The sequence below is a fragment of the Gobius niger genome, assembly GCF_951799975.1.
Source record: "Gobius niger genome assembly, chromosome: 12".
Taxonomy (NCBI): Eukaryota; Metazoa; Chordata; class Actinopteri; order Gobiiformes; family Gobiidae; genus Gobius; species Gobius niger.
Genome location: NC_136863.1, coordinates 8,567,185 through 8,583,640, shown reverse-complemented (window position 1 = coordinate 8,583,640; position 16,456 = coordinate 8,567,185). Strand labels below are relative to the sequence as shown.

General features: G+C 40.2%; 1 protein-coding gene across 1 annotated transcript in view; it reads left to right on the top strand.

The window, feature by feature from the left end:
- Positions 1 to 16,456, top strand: part of bmal2 (basic helix-loop-helix ARNT like 2) — a 28,434-nt gene continuing 11,978 nt past the window's right edge. The window contains exons 1-17 of the mRNA XM_079567104.1: positions 1 to 384; positions 3,034 to 3,163; positions 3,245 to 3,292; positions 6,145 to 6,186; positions 6,262 to 6,419; positions 6,580 to 6,659; positions 8,142 to 8,234; positions 9,422 to 9,539; positions 9,618 to 9,767; positions 10,074 to 10,314; positions 11,586 to 11,692; positions 11,775 to 11,925; positions 12,005 to 12,075; positions 12,219 to 12,321; positions 12,482 to 12,572; positions 12,659 to 12,755; positions 14,079 to 14,197. Of these exons, the coding sequence (XP_079423230.1) occupies positions 327 to 384; positions 3,034 to 3,163; positions 3,245 to 3,292; positions 6,145 to 6,186; positions 6,262 to 6,419; positions 6,580 to 6,659; positions 8,142 to 8,234; positions 9,422 to 9,539; positions 9,618 to 9,767; positions 10,074 to 10,314; positions 11,586 to 11,692; positions 11,775 to 11,925; positions 12,005 to 12,075; positions 12,219 to 12,321; positions 12,482 to 12,572; positions 12,659 to 12,755; positions 14,079 to 14,197 (1,857 nt within the window). The 5' untranslated portion in view covers positions 1 to 326. The remainder of the gene's footprint in view (positions 385 to 3,033; positions 3,164 to 3,244; positions 3,293 to 6,144; positions 6,187 to 6,261; positions 6,420 to 6,579; positions 6,660 to 8,141; positions 8,235 to 9,421; positions 9,540 to 9,617; positions 9,768 to 10,073; positions 10,315 to 11,585; positions 11,693 to 11,774; positions 11,926 to 12,004; positions 12,076 to 12,218; positions 12,322 to 12,481; positions 12,573 to 12,658; positions 12,756 to 14,078; positions 14,198 to 16,456) is intronic.

Genomic DNA, 16,456 nt, shown 5'->3' with positions numbered 1-16,456 from the left:
ATGTGTTTGGGGGGGGGGAAAACTATTCATACGAGGGAGCGGAGGATGAGCGCTGAGCGGTGCGGCGCGGCGCAGCACCGGTAGGAGGAGACTGTACTCTCTTCCGCGTTTCCTCTCCCAACTGTCCTTATTACCGCAGCGCACAGCCATCTTTTACGCACGGTTAATGTTTACCAAGTGTTTGTGGATTGCGGGGTGACAACCAGAGTGCATTGCTCGTCGGTTGACTTGTGGATATAACACTCGTACTGTTTTCCAGAAAAGGGGGAGCAGCTTATCCATGCATTTGTGTCCTGGGCCGCGGCACACCGCCTGTGGCCACAGCCATGTCCGCCCGGAATGCGACGGCTGGCGGCGGTGACAGAGCGGCAGGCGAGGCGGCAGGTACCCGAGCGCACTTTTCAACACCTCCGAAGTCATATTTACGCGTAATGCGCCTCTGAATAGCAACACACAACAAAGATGTACTGCAAATGCGCCATTGCTCTTCGCGGATTCTCATCGGTTGAATGTGAAGTTGCGCGTTTCGAAAACTAGGTCAGTAGAGCAGTGGAGCAGCGTCGTCCTCCTCTGTTGCATTTATGTAACGTTACGTCGTGTTATTTATCAAACCGCGCTCTTATTCCGCACGAGGTGTATCTTTGTTGTGGTGTCAGTCCGGATATTTGTTTATTTACCGATCTCCGTGCGGTGATTGCGAACATTTAAAGATCACAGCGCAGCAGGGATAGATAGCGCGGCCTGTTTAGGAGCTCGCGCTCTCCTCAGTGACCACTGTTTAAAGGCTCCTTCATTGACCGTGACAGTCGCCCTCTTGACTGACCAGATATGATTTTATATGTAAGTGGAAACATAGTCTGATTTCCCATTCCCAACATGGTCCGCTCAGGGTTTCTTCAAGTCGACTGAGCCATTCAAACTGTAAGCAGCACGACCTCATTATGTTTCATAACTTCACAGCGCTAAGACAAGTAGTGTATAGGTCATCATGTGTCAACAACATAACAAAGGCCTACAATTTGTGCCTGGAAATCTACATGCCATGTTTTAATCCTTACCAACTGGGCTATTACCTCTTACCATTGTGGATTTGTATTTTTGAACTATCATTTTTAATAGGTCACACAACCGCTGTCATAAATCAACATTATGCTGCCATTTATGAGTACTGTTAACTTACTTAAAGCAAAATATAGAGGAAAGGCCCTTCAGTGTACCGGATTTTTTTTTGTTTACAAACAATGAAACTGCATGTAAATTTAGAAGTTTGGTCCAAACTCGTCTCCTAATTCGTTACAGAGATGTGTTTATGAGGACGGTTCACTATCTCCAGAGACCTTAGGCCTACTGTGTCCATGTATGTAAACAAGTCACCTGCTGGGTCACTGGAGATAAAATGACTTTATAATTAGATGCACAATGCACAAAGGTCTTTTCCCCCACCCACAAACGTCACAACTCGGCAATATACTGAACTGAAGGTCATCTACTACTGGAACAATTCTGGGCGTTTAGAATCTGTTACCCTCTTTCAGGCCCTTTTCATAAAGCCAGTTAAGTGTCCACTATGACCTACCTTATTGTGCACACATTAGAATCGTATGCATACTAGGAAACATGCAAATACGCCTACTTCCATAACAATCACTCTTCTGTGTGTGAAATATAGATGAAAGTTGCAAAGTGTATTGGGTCAATATTAATAAAGCAATTGCAGTGTAATGTCCGTGTCACCAATCATCTCCTTGCCTTCTCGATAACCCTGTAATCCAGCCGATCTTGACAGAGCGGGCGGGATTAAAAATCAGTTCTGCACTGTTAGTGGCTATTTGGGTCATGGGGCTTGTGGGATCAAAAAATGATTTAAAAAAAAGTGGTTATGTGGGAGTTTGTCCAATATATGCCATTTTGTGCCACGTTTGTTTTATGTTTGTGATTGTGACACACTGAAAGGAGGCGCTATTTCTGGCTCGTGAATGCAGAGAATGTGAGGCCTCTGCGTTTCTCAGTTGTGTCATCGTCATTTAGTTTTTTTTTGCACTTGTTTGGAAATCGGGGGTACTGCAAGGAAGCGCATAAAACGTACACTTGAGACAAAAACTAATATGCATACAAAAGAAAATGTTCAGCTCTAAACAGTAAACACATTTCTGAGTTCTGTATAGACTACGTGCTTTAGTCCTGTACTGTAACTTTGTACCCACTTCTGCGGACTAGGAAATATAGAGTCAGCAGCAGATTGACATTTATTACGCGCTGAAGGGGTGGGAATAGGGATCGGGTTTGCACGCGACTTAATATTGTGCACTTTGGACCCATTTAAAGCAGTAAGAAGATTATTTATTTATGGTGTTTTATGGAGTGTGGTTGCCAAAAGCCATAAAACAAATTGACAACAACCTGTGGATTAAACAAGCAAATTTTATTGTGGCCTCAAAAAATGCTTGAATTATTCTGGCCCTTTTTCACACTGAAATTAATTAACTTTAGCGTCCGATAATGTGATAACGGCCAGAAACGTAAACATTTGGCCAGTTTCAATATGGAATAAGCCGATAACATAATAACAGGCCAATAATGTAATAATGATTTACCGGATGATAATGTAATAGTACATCAATCAGACTTTCTAAAACTAGTCCTATCGGCCAATTGGACCAACATCAACCACTCACTCACACAATCGGGATTTGCACCGGCAACCTTTCAGTCATGACACGTTTTGATTACGTTATTAGCTCAACAGTGTTATAACGTTATTGGCCGTTGTAACGTTATTGGTTCAACAGTGTTATAAGGTTTTTGGCCGTTATTATGTTATTGGCTCAACAGTGTTATAACGTGATTGGCTGTTATTATGTTATTGGCTGAACAGTGTTATAAGGTTTTTCGGCCGTTATAACATTATTGGACTGACATTTCCATATCTCTGCATCACTTGCCTAGAACATTCTGTGGCTTAATATCGTAGAAATAGCTCGTCTATGGCTGTACATTTTTTTCCTTCTATAAATCTCCTGTTTGCTATTTCAGAAGATGCTCTGGTTGAAGAAAGCCAGAGCAGCTCGATGTCTCTGCCCGGCATGATGACCCCCGCCTCATCTGCGAGCATGTCCTTAAACCTGGAGATGCCGCGGAAACGCAAGGGGAGCACGGACAACCAGTAAGTGCGATTTCAAAACAAATAGAATGAAATAAATCTACCTGTATATGTCTTCTTTACAATCCCCCTTTCTCTGCTTAGGGATAGTAGATCTGTTTCCATGTTTGACGAGGATATGGATGATGACAGGTAAGATTATTTTTGATTAAGCTCTTGGTGATGAGGTTGTTTAGCTTTGCTTCAAATAGACTGAGTTCAATGAGAACGGTCTACTGAAAATGATCCCTCTTGGCAAAGTTTACTCTCTCCCCAGGCCTATATTATTAAAAAAACATCAACAACTAGTACTGGGATTGCGATTGGGTTGCCACTTATGTTTTATATATATATGTATTATTATATTTCTGAAATATTGTATTAACTGCTAAACTAAGACAAGAGCCACATGCATTTCAGAACAGGTTTTTGGATGTTTAAATCAACTGGTGAGTTTGGAAGAGATTGGTGATTAGCCATCCACCCCTATTCATAATAATGATCCTGTGTGGCTTGTGAATTAACATGGCTGCTCAATCTCCTCCTACAAAGCCAGGCTTTTGAGCAGAGTGCAAGCGAGGCCCATAGCTACATAGGAACGCTGTTCACCAAGTGTCTTTTGGAGTCGCCCCTTGGCCATCACAGCACTTTCCTCGCCCATTGATTTGGACACAAAACTAGGACGTTGGTAGAGACTGGCAAGGAGACAAAGGAGATGGTCCTGGACTTTCAAAGGTGTCGCCCATCTCCTCAGCCTGTGACCATCAATGGCGAGGAGATCGAGGTGGTGACCTCCTATAAATATCTTGGGCTACAGGTGGATGAGAAGCTGGACTGGGCAGTGAACACTGACCAGCTCTACAAGAAAATGCAGTGCAGACTCTACTTCCTGAGGAGGCTTGCTTCTTTTAAGATCTGTAAGAAAGTGCTCCAACTGTTCTACCAGGCAGTAGTGTCTAGTGCTCTCTTCTATGGTGTTGTGTGTTGGGGGGGAAACATCAGAGAGAGGGACACTCAGAGACTGGACAAACTAATTAGAAAGGCCTCCTCTGTGATTGGGGCCGATCAGGACTCTGTTGCGGCAATCTCGGAGAAGAGAACTCTGGAGAAGCTGCTCTCTGTAATGGACAACAGAGACCACCCCCTGCATGAGCTTGTGATGAAGCAGAGGAGCTCCTTCAGTGAGAGGCTGCTCTCGCTCTCCTGCTCAAAGGACAGACTCAGGAGATCCTTCTTGCCCAGAGCGATCAGGCTGTATAACAAATCCTTGGGGGGGAGGGGTTAAATGGGAGTGAAATGTTTTTTATATTACCTCTACATTTTTATACTTTTAAATTATTATTATATTTATTCTCTGCACTGTTATTTTAAATTTTAAATTTGATGTTTGTATGTGTGACTTGATTGTGCAGCTGATAAACTGAATTTCCTTCGGGATTAATAAAGTATATCGTATCGTATCGTATCGTAAGCGAAGCCCTGCAACACTTTAACGCTGTAGTCTCGATAAAGATTCGGAGCTTCAGAGTTGCTTCATTCTGTTTGACCACTAACAACTTGTGGACAAACTTTATTATTACAATTTGCCATAAACACAGCTGCAGCAACAACTTGATCGTCTATCATAGTGGCTTGTGCAAAAATATAAATTGAAACAAGAAATATTGCATTAAAAATTGTCATCTTGTGCCAAACCAACTACTGGCTCACTGCAAAACTATTTTAGTTACTGTTGTGAGAAGCTAAGTGTGGTTAGGTTAGGTTACTTTATTGTACCTGTGGGTCCCTACTTGTTCATCAAGGAAAGGGCAGCGGGAACAAAACTTTTCTTAAAGCGGTTCGTATGGCATATTGGCATCAAAAACCCACGCCCAGATGGAAGCAATGGAAGCTCTGAATGAAAAGGATGCTCAGTGTCTTTTATGATGCTTCGTGCCATCCTCTCTAGAAAGTCCAAACTGGTCTGAGGCTGACCGATGACTTTACTTGACCTCTTGACCAGCTGATTCAGGGCGTTTTTGTTTCAAACAGAGGAGCTCCCGTACCATGCGACCAGGCAGAAAGTTAGGGTCGTAAAAGATACGCAATGATGCTCGATTTGAGTCGTCCACATTTGAGTGACGTGTTACGAATTTGCATCTGTGATTGGAGCGATAACAGTTTTTGACATAGTGTATATATTTTTTGTCTGGTCAGGCTATTATTTTTATATTAATTGGCCGAGGCTCACAGTTGCATATAATGACTTTATGATGCTGCTGTTAAAGATGCCTAGACACTGTAGTGCGAGTCAGATGTTTGCTGACAGTGGAGTACGCTCTTGTCCTGCACTTCGTCATTGTTATTTTAAATGTATGTGTAGATTGAGCAACTCTCAGAAGGCCATTATACGGACTCTGGTGTGTCCCGAGATCAGCTCAAAAATGTGGAATCATTGGCGCTCGTGTCTTTATGTGAGTGGCAGCTAGAGAATTGCTGGTACTTTGTTTTGTTGCTGCAATTATCTGCAGTATTTTTTTTTTTTTTTTTAACCTAAATATGGATCATGTGCTCTCACTAGTGTCCTTAATAAAGATTGAATGAATGACTGAATGACTGCTCAAATTAATACTGTATTTTTGGGGAGCTGCGACAACTGGTGAAGCTGATTCCTGAAGTGACACCAGTCGGTTTAAACGACAGCTTTAACAGGTTTTATACTGTATTAGCTTCCACAGGCTAGATGGCACTATTTACAGCACGTTTAACAATGACAAACAGTGTGGCACAAATCTGGGATTAAGGTTCCAAGCTGAAATACATGTGTGGCTACATCGCGGAAAACTCTGCTAAATATATCCAGTTGAATGTTTTTCTGTATTTACTGTACCACCCATTTGCGTTTTATTTTTATTCAGCTCATGATGACAAACACTCCTGCTCTGTATCATGCCATTTATGGAGGAGGACTTGCTCATTTCAACCTTCCTATGATAACAATGCGTTTTATTTGTTGCTTTAAACAGGTCAGATGGAGACGACCAACATGTCAAAATAAAATGCTGCAGGTTGGTCGCAGTTTTCCCCACATTTGTAGACATTCATTTGCATTCCAGTCATTGTTTAACGCCTGATGCTTGTAGGGAACCACACAGCCAAATAGAAAAGAGGCGGCGGGTCCGAATGAACAACCTGATTGACAAACTGGCCACGATGATCCCCATCCCGAACCCCATGTCCCGCAAATTGGACAAGCTCACTGTGCTCCGAATGGCTCTCCAGCACCTCAAGTCTCTCAAAGGTACAATCAGATGGATGCTTTTACAGGCTTTCTATTGAGTCACAAAGCTGGCACCATTGTTAGACTGACCGTATGTGAATAATGACTGACCTAGATGCAGACAGGGAAATGTAATATGATATAAATACTTTGGATTGACTCTTTTGTGAAAAACGTCCAGGCTCTGCAAGCTCTTTCTCGGAAGCAAGCTACAAGCCTTCATTCCTTCCTGATGAGGAGCTTAAACACCTTGTCCTTAAGGTAAACCCTCAATTGTTTGATTATTTCTTCTTTTCGAAATCATACACTGCCTGACCCAAAAAAATAACTTGCTTTCCCTATAATATTTCATAGGACTGCCTTTTTTTTTTTCATTATGGCATGCCTTAGCTATAGTATTGCTTTGACAATGGGCTTCAATAAATGACAGATAAACAATACATTTTTGGGCTTAATATTGATCATCTGTATTAGCATTTTTCCTCCATTTTTCTTTTATACTCAAATTAAGTTCATTGTATTCATGTTTATTGTGGGATATTTTAAGATCAAGCACTTTTCGAACAAAGCTTTACTGTCATTTTTAAGCTTTAGATTTTGTTTCTGTGGCATTAAAAGCTTTTCAATAATCTCGTTTATCGCAATAGTTTCACCGAGATCTGATTGTATGATGTGAGAGTGCGACCACAGCACAAAGCCTTCTCCAGCACATCCCAAAGACTCTCAATGGGGTTAAGGTTTAAAAGGTGGGGGGCCTTAAACCGAACAGATTTTGTCCAGTTTGGCATTACCCAAAGCTAAAAGCTTCTTGAAGAAAACGCCAAAGTAGTAACAAACACGAGGATGAAAACCATACAAAAAACATAACAAAAGCAAAAAAAGCGATACAAAGGCGTAAAAAAAGCCCTTGAAAAACCCTACGAAAACACAACAAAAAAGCTATGAATACGTGACCGAAAAACTTCGAAAACACATAAAAAAAACACAAAAATATTACAAAAAGCTACAAAAACATGACAGAAAATTATATAAACACAACAAAAAAACTACGAAAACACAACAAAACACTACAAAGAAACTACAAAAACACTACAAAAACACTACAATAAACATGACAAAAAAACTACAAAAACGCTACTACGAAAACATGACAAAAACACTACAGAAAACTACAAAAGCACTACAAAAACACTACAAAGAAACTATGAAAACACTACAAAGAAACTATGAAAACACTACAAAGACACACTACAAACAACTACAAAAACACTATAAAGAAACTACAAAAAGGCTACAAAAAAACTACAAAAACATTACTACGAAAACATGACAAAAACACTACAGAAAACTACAAAAACACTACAAAGAAACTATGAAAACACAACAAAAAACTACAAAGAAACTATGAAAACATGACAAAAAATACTACAAATAGACGACAAAAAAGTGCCAAAGAAGAGATGAAAATGCGGCGACAACGCAACAAAAAGTTACAGTCAGTTCTGTAGGCAATAAACTCTCCATTCGAGAAGCTTTTAGATTTGAGTCAAGCCGAACTGGAGAAAGAGGGGTAAGAGGTTAACATAATAATGCCTCGTGCTCCCTCACTCTTTCAAACTTTGACCCCCATGAAACGGGGTTCCAAGTTTTCCTTTTTTGGTCAGGCGGTGTATCGTGTACTCTTTTATGTGTTCAGGAATATCAAATCACTACCACGTTTCCCTCTTTCATGTTTTCCCACAGGCAGCTGATGGATTTCTGTTTGTCGTGGGCTGCGATCGGGGGAAAATCGTTTTTGTCTCCGAGTCTGTCACAAAGATATTAAATTATAGTAGGGTAATGCTTTTCAGACTGTTTCAGACTGAACCCTTGATCATCGATTGATTATCAGCCATAACATTTTGACTCCTCGTTTGTGGGGGAGTGAAATCCAGCTTCCTCCTTTGCAGCACGTGTATAGTGTGGGGAAGACATGGGGGGATAAAAAAAGACAGCTGTGTGGCATCTACAGCGTATTATGAGCCGGTCTGCTTCCTGAAACTTGCTTATGAAGCTATTCCCGTGAGGAGTCGGGATATAAGGAAAAAGGCCAATGCAAAGATGCCCGCTGTAAAATGTAGCCAAGTATTCATCATAAAGCCTACTCAAGTATAAACATTTACATTTTCACCTCAATACGTTTCTTTATAACCTGCTTAGTCTGCTGTTATTCATGTTATGCTGGATTAAAAGTCACACCTATAGCCGGGTACTGTTACATTTTTGCTAAATTATTTGTCATATAAAACCATAAAACAGGTTAATAGTGTTAATATAATTATTTTCCTTTCATTTCATTTTTGCGTTTGTATCATTTGTCTGAGGTGAAACAACCAATAAATAAGAAAGAATGTATCTTTATTTATTTTTTGCCCAATTTTTTACCAATTTTCTAAAGTTTTTTCCCCAATTTTTCCATTTTTTTTTTCTTCGTATTTTCCTCTAAATTTCCTCAATTTTTGTTAACGTGTTTTTTTCTGAAGTTTTCCCATATTTTACATTTTTGGCTAATTTTTTTCCCAATTTTTCCCAAAATGTTCCCACTTTTTTGCTATTTACCCCAATTTTTCCACTTGTTTTCCCCATTTAAAAAAAAACTAAATATTCTAATATATTAAACTAAATTTTTCTACATGTATTCCCCCCCACCCAAAAAAAGAAAAAAATCTAAATTTTGCACAAATATTTTCCCATTTTTCCCCCATGTTTACCCCCCCAAAGTTTTCCTTTTTTCATCTATATATATATATATATATATTTACTTGTATTTCACTTTTTTACTTTTTCATTTTAGTGACCAACAGCATCAAAAACTTGAGCATAAAGATTTAATTTTTTCGACACCAGTAGTACCTAAAGTTTTTCTCGGTACCAACCCCAAACCTACCCAGCCCTAGTCATGCCTCTTCTGATTCCACATTTTCATTGTGATGATCACTGTGCTTATTTCAGAAGAAACCAATAACACTTATTTATTTTGCCAGGCGGAGCTGATTGGACAGAGCCTATTTGACTACATACACCCCAAAGACATGGGGAAAGTGAAGGAGCAGCTGTCCGCCTCTGAATTATACCCTCGCGAACGCCTAATCGATGCTAAAAGTAAAGCCTGTTCTTATTCCTGTCACATACTTCAGTTGTTATGGGTGCATTTAACATTGTTGTCCGCCGTGTCTGCAGCCGGTCTGCAAGTCCAGGCCGACCTTCCCATGGGCGACTCACGCCTGTGCCCAGGCGCTCGCCGCTCTTTCTTCTGTCGAATGAAGTACAATAAAGTTTCCGTGAAAATGGAGGAGAAGGAATTCCAGGCTGGAACCTCTAAAAAGAAAGGTAGACTTTCAAAAACTGCCCAAAGACGTAATGCTTTATTAAAAACCTCCACCTAATTGTTTATTCCAAGATTTGTTTCTTTAAGTATATTGTTAAAGCAGACATTTAACAATTTAAACAGTATACTCCTCATCTTTCATTGTTTGTAAATGAAAACATAAACTGGTCCTTTAACAATATCTAAATGTGCCAAAAAAGGGATTATTTGCTCTTTGTTATTCCACTGCAGTGATAGAAGAGAGGCTGATGTTGAGATGGATATTGTGCCTCTAACAGAGCTTCCTTCCTCTTTGTGTTGGTGTTCAGAGTCCCAGAAGTACTGCACGGTGCACTGCACGGGCTACATGCGCAGCTGGCCCACGAGTCAGCTGGAGGCAGACGGAGAGGCGGAGGCGGATAAGCAGGACTCTCACTTCAGCTGCCTGGTCGCCATGGGCCGGATCCACTCCCACTCCTCCCCACAGGCCAACGGGGAGGTCCGGGTTAAACCCACAGAGTTTGTCACGCGCTACGCCATGGATGGGAAATTCACCTTTGTAGATCAAAGGTCGGTTCCTCAGGACAGACACTGATTTGTTTTTTTATGCATAATACCAGTAGACATTTTTGCCTTTAAACAATTTGTAACCTCATCTGAAACATACCGGGAGTAGTGAAGAAAGACGCTTGTTCTTTAGGTTAAATATGTAAAGTGCTTGATTATGGCTAATCAAAATAATCCAGCAACAAAGCACCAAGGCCCACCCCTGTATAGAAAAAAATATTAAAACGCCTTTATTACATTATGACTAATGAGAAGAAGACCAACATGTTTTGACAGTGGCCTTCGTCAGGGCACAAAGACTTAAAGGGAGGCACCACCCAAACTGTGTTAATTTCGTTGACTAAGATTTTTTTGTCTTCGTTTTGTCAAAGTGATATTTGTGGTGTCTAAAATTGGTCTAAAACTAAATTAAATGTTTTTCATCAGACTAAAACTATGACTAAAATGTCCAGATATTTTAGTCGACTAAAATAAGACAAAATAAAAATGAAAAGGAGAGACTAAAATCTTCCAAACTGATCTTACAAATTGACCGTCTGAAAGAGCCTCATATCATGTCAAGTCTCTCTAAGGAACAACTCTGAGCTTTGTTCATGTGTGAGCTCCATGAAGCAGCGGACCTTGATTAAATATGATTTTAATAAATATTATAAATGTAAAGACTAAATTTACTTGCAATTTTAGTCGGCTAAAACTAGACTATAATTGAAGATGTTTTTTTGACTAAATCTCGACTAAAATTGTATTACATTTTTGTCAAAAGACTAAGACTGAAACCAAATTAAAATATGTTGTCCAAATTAACACTGCTCCCAAAAAAAATCCTTAAATCACCCTGTGCATTATTGAAATAATTAGAGATACTAAGAATACACCACATCACAATACACTAATACACTAAACTTTAAAGACAGTTTTCTTAAGCTACACACTGGGAGTAGTATTTTGCTTGTTTAATGCAGTTTTATGTTTTATGAGTAATTCTGTTCACTTTGGTTGTTTCTTCTTCTACTGCTGAAGAGTTCCTATCAGTATCTCGTGGAGTCCTCCATATTTTCAAAGCCCATAGATCATCACCAGACATTCGCTAAATATGGTGTATCTTGTTTTCGTGTTCAAGAAGTCACTTCAGGCAACAAGATGCTTAAAAGTGTCTTTTCCACACACACACACACACATTGACTTGAACTGTATAATGTGAAACAATGCTCAGATGCCCTAAGGGAAATGTTTAGACGACCATGATGCATAATCATTTTTTTTATATTTTCCAGGGCCACAACCATTCTTGGCTACCTCCCACAAGAGTTGTTGGGCACATCGTGTTATGAATACTTCCATCAAGATGACCTGCCACATTTAGCCGACAGACATCGAAAAGGTAATACTTTGACAGTGCTGCTTTATTGCCAGTATTATAATTGTGCAGCCCCAGTCCTAACTTCATACCTTTTTGTCTACAGTTCTGCGAAGTAAAGAGAAAATAGAGACGAACTGCTATAAATTTAAAACAAAACATGGCTCTTTCGTCACTTTGCAAAGTCAGTGGTTTAGTTTTGTCAATCCCTGGACCAAAGAAATCGAGTACATCGTTTCCACCAACACAGTTATATCGTGAGTATTTGGTGCGTGAACCATCGGTCAGTTCTTTCCAAAATATTTCATGATTTATCCTTCTTTATTTCCCCCAAAGTCAAGATCACAGTCGACCGAGCCAGTCAGGAAGCAAATCTGGACAATCAACCAATTCCAAAACGTCAGAAGGTGCGTCCCACAGAAGTGTTTTATCAAAGTAACAAGTAGTGCTGTGCCCAAACACACTTTCCCCCTCATAATGATCAATCTCGATTACTGATTGCATTGCACTGTCTGACCCTTTTTTTAACTAATTTACTTTTTGTTTTAAGATGGAAAGAAATCTCTCATACCAGGGATCTCCACTCCAGGGAATATGATCTATGCCGGAAGCATAGGGACCCAAATTGTCAGTGAGCTTCTTGATTCCAACAGGTAGTGTGTTTAACATTTTGTACTATCAAGAATTACTTTTTAATCAATCATCAAACTATTAGGCCAGTTGTTGTGTGAAGAAGTAGATTTTAGAAATGCGTTATGAAAGTCAGGAATGAGTTTGGTCATACTGTCTTCACAATGTGTCTGTCCACTTTAGGATGAACTCGTCGCCCTCCAGTGGCAATGCAAGTCCTTTCAGTCTCCCGCCGGACAAATCTCCACAAACTGTCAATCCAGTCAGCAACAATGTGAGTCAATACTACCATCGATCAACACGTGTTCAGCAAATATAAGTACTCATGTTGCTTAAATGCGCTAATTTTTTCCCCCCAAGCTGCCAAACGGAGAGGCCACGGATGGGGAGAAGCCAGGGAAGTCCAATGCAGAGGAGGAGCTTCAGGGAGCAGCATTTTCAGGAGACGCACTTATGGGTAAGTGCAGAGAAGGAAAGAGTGGAGTTTGCATGTTCCTCTCCTGTGTCTGTATGGGTTTCCTCTAAGTGCTGTGGTTTCCCACATCAACCCAAAACATGCATAATACGTTAATGTGTACCTTTAATGTAGCCATTGAAATTACTTGACATAGCATACAGTAAATGTTAGAGTGTCTGTGAGTCTGAATTAGAAGCTGGAAGCCGATATATCAGGCCAATTTATAGGTATATTACAATATCGATATAGGCCGATGTAATGCCAATAAAAGGCTGATAAAAGGCTGATAAAAGGCAGAACCGAAAGTGATAGAGATCCCGTCTTTTGTGTTGGAAAGAGCTTACAATGAGCCCTCCCACAACTGCCTAGGCCACAGGGGAGCTGTGAAAAAACTTGTCACAAATTTGTACCTCGGGGTCTTGGATTATAATTTATGCTGCAGACGGTTGCTTATAATTTTGGAACCATAAGAGATAGAGGGACAGACGATAGTGTGACATTTTGTGCTCAGTAGAAGTGCACTTGGTGATCTTGCCACTCCAGACTTGGCGCATTTAAGTTGGTGGAGACGCACATTTTCCTCCAACCAAATCGACTCCGCGGCCGATAGAGGGGTTGTGTGGGAGTGGGGGGTGAACATGTGCGTTTGTTTTGTTTCGAATTCACGCCAAGAGCGGGCCGATCCGCGCCTCAGCGGACCCTGTAGCTCTTTCTCTCTCTCGAGATATGAACATTGTTTAGCTCACAATGGGGTAAATAAAGTTTTTAGTTAAGGCTGAAGAAAGAACGCAAGGCAGCGCAATGTGAACCAGGAAATGAATGTCACCTCCTCTTGTGACACCCCCTCACAAGTGGCGGAGGCGAATAGCGCTAATAGCTCCACCACTCCGAAAATAATTCGCCAAGAACCTGCGCCCCTCCGTGCGCCACCACAAGATCTGGCCCAGAGACTTACCCTCTTTTGTTTTGGAATCTGCTGGTTTATGTCTTTCAAGTAAAACAACTGACTAAACATGAATGGCTCTATGCCCCTAGTGAAGTGCCCCTCCTGTCTTAGTTCAACACTGACATATTTTACAGTTCAGAAAAATCATATGATTATTGTCAATCCCCAAAAAGCGGCAATGGCTTTAGAAAAACCCATATCGGTCGACCTCTTGTCTGAATTCGGGGCAGGCGATGCAAATTAGCTCTCGGCTACAATCCGCCGTGGTGTGTTTAATAATTAAATGACAGAATCTAGCCTGAAACAAAAAATGTTATTAAGTAAAAATCAACAAAAAATATACCATAACAACGCCATAATGTATTTTCTTCCTTCAGGTGAGTCGTCTCAGCTGGATTTGGACAACGACGAAGCGATCTCGGCGATCATGCGCTTCCTGGCGACAGACACAAGTTTGGGCGCGGACTTCGAAGAGATTCACTGGTCTTTAATTTAATCCTTTTTTTCAGAGATTTATAAAGTCGTGTACTGTTCTGATTTTACAACAAGAAGACACAGACGACTCCCGCCCCCTCAGGACACGCACCGCACACCTCAACGGACCATAACCTTTACCGCTCACCGCTGCTTACGGACCTACTATACCCAACCTCCAATCGTGTTTTTATTTTCTCCTGTATCCTTGAAACTGTGTGGATTGAAAAAAAAAAAAGAAAACTGTTGAGGCTGATTGAGTCTCAAAGGGATGTAATGTTCAGTATTTTTAATCCACACACGACTTCCTTTACTTAAAAAAGATACCGGAACACACATGCGCTCTTGGGCATGTTCCGATAGCACTACAGCGCTGCTTTGGGTTTCAAAGTCAAGCGCCGAACTTGAAGTACAGAGTGGAGGGAAAAAAAAGCGCACTTAAAAAGGTCTATTTTTATGAATCCATTTACTGTTCGTACTATATGATGATAAAATGTAGTTATATGTGGAGGTATGGAAACAGAGCCACTGCATAGAGACATATAGGCAGTACAACAGAATAGTCATATTATCTATTTTCTTAGACGTATTGTGTGTGTGACATTTCAAAGCCATACAGCTGAAGCAGACGAGATATATTTATGATCCAAAAAATGAAGCAATCATTCCACAAAGCACCCCCCCTCCCCCCCTATATTCCCCTCAACCCGACACAAGCACAAACCTCCAGCTACTATAGGTGCTCCTCCTGAGACTGAAAGATCCTGGCTCAGATCTGGAGAAGGATGGGTCAAATGCAGGTGGCACATTGTTCAACATGGACAAAATAGTAACAGTATTGTGAAGGCAAGACACTGCAGGTGAATAGGAAAAGAAATGATGAAATATTTGTAGAGATGACAATGTTCCATCTAAATCTTCAACCTCTTAACTCCCGCCTGAACCAAGCACATTTTCTCCAGTTTGGCCTTACCCAAAACTGAAAGCTTATTGAAAAAAAAAGTGTCAAAATAGAAGCGGAAATTAGACAAAAACGAGGATGAAGCGACGAAAACGTTTGAGAAAAAAACAAGTAAAGTGACAAAAATGTGACGAAAACGTGACAAAAATAAACCTACAAAAGATACAGAATAGTGACACAAAAAATATTTAAAAAGTGACAAAAATGTGTGGAAAAAAATGCAACAAAAAAGTAATGAAAAAACAGTGAAAAAAAAAAAAAAAAAAAGTGACGATAACGCGAGGAAAAGTATTTGATTAGATGAGTCTTCTAGCTCTTAGCTTTCAAATTAAGTGTCACTCTGGCGGCTAGAGAGCATGCTCTAGTGGCCTCCTTGTAGTGGCTCTTTGTCCCACTGGAGCAACAACGAATATATCTACAAGGAGAACCGGTTCTGATCTTATTGATGCAGTTTTGCGCTGCAGCTTCTTTATACTATCTACATATATATACTATATATGTAATATACTTACTATCTCTCCCGTTTGAATAAAAAACCCAAGAATTACATATTATAATTTATAGCCTATTTTTTAAATGAATTGATAAGACAAACGATAAAGAACTGTATCAAAAAGAGAAATTATCAATGGTATTAATATCGATACAAATAAGTATTACATAAAACATCCATCCATCCATTTTCTTCCGCTTAATCCGGGGCCGGGTCGCGGGGGCAGCAGTCTCAGCAGAGATGCCCAAACTTCCCGGTACACACACACCTCCTCCAGCTGTTCTGGGGGACCCCGAGGCGACACCAGGCCAGCTCGGAGACATAGTCCCACCAGCGTGTCCTGGGCCTTCCTTTGTAAACCTATCAACAATAATATTAATCAGTTTGTTCGGTCGGTTGAGCGTTAAAACTATTGCGGCTCTTTGAGACTTTATGAAATGTTTCGAAATGGCTCTTTTGATGTTATGGGTTACAGACCGCTGCTCTAGCCAATAGGCTGTAACCTCTTAGATTTAGGTAAAGCTGAACCGGAGAAGTTAAGTCGGGGGTTAAGAGGTTAATAAATACAAGAAAAAATATATTACAAGTTTTCCTTCATTTACTATCTCTATATAATTATCAAAGGAAGACATATATGTATAAATTGCCCAAATTGCTTACATTAGTGGAAACAAAATCTGAATGATAGAACCAGGTTTACATTTATCGAATGCATTCTGTTGATATATTAGAAACAATATTGTTTTTTCTCAATATCTTAATCTTCGAGTAAAGTATAATTGTGGAGTAAATTTTCTTTAGATTTGCCTTGTTTTTGTGTGTGTTTT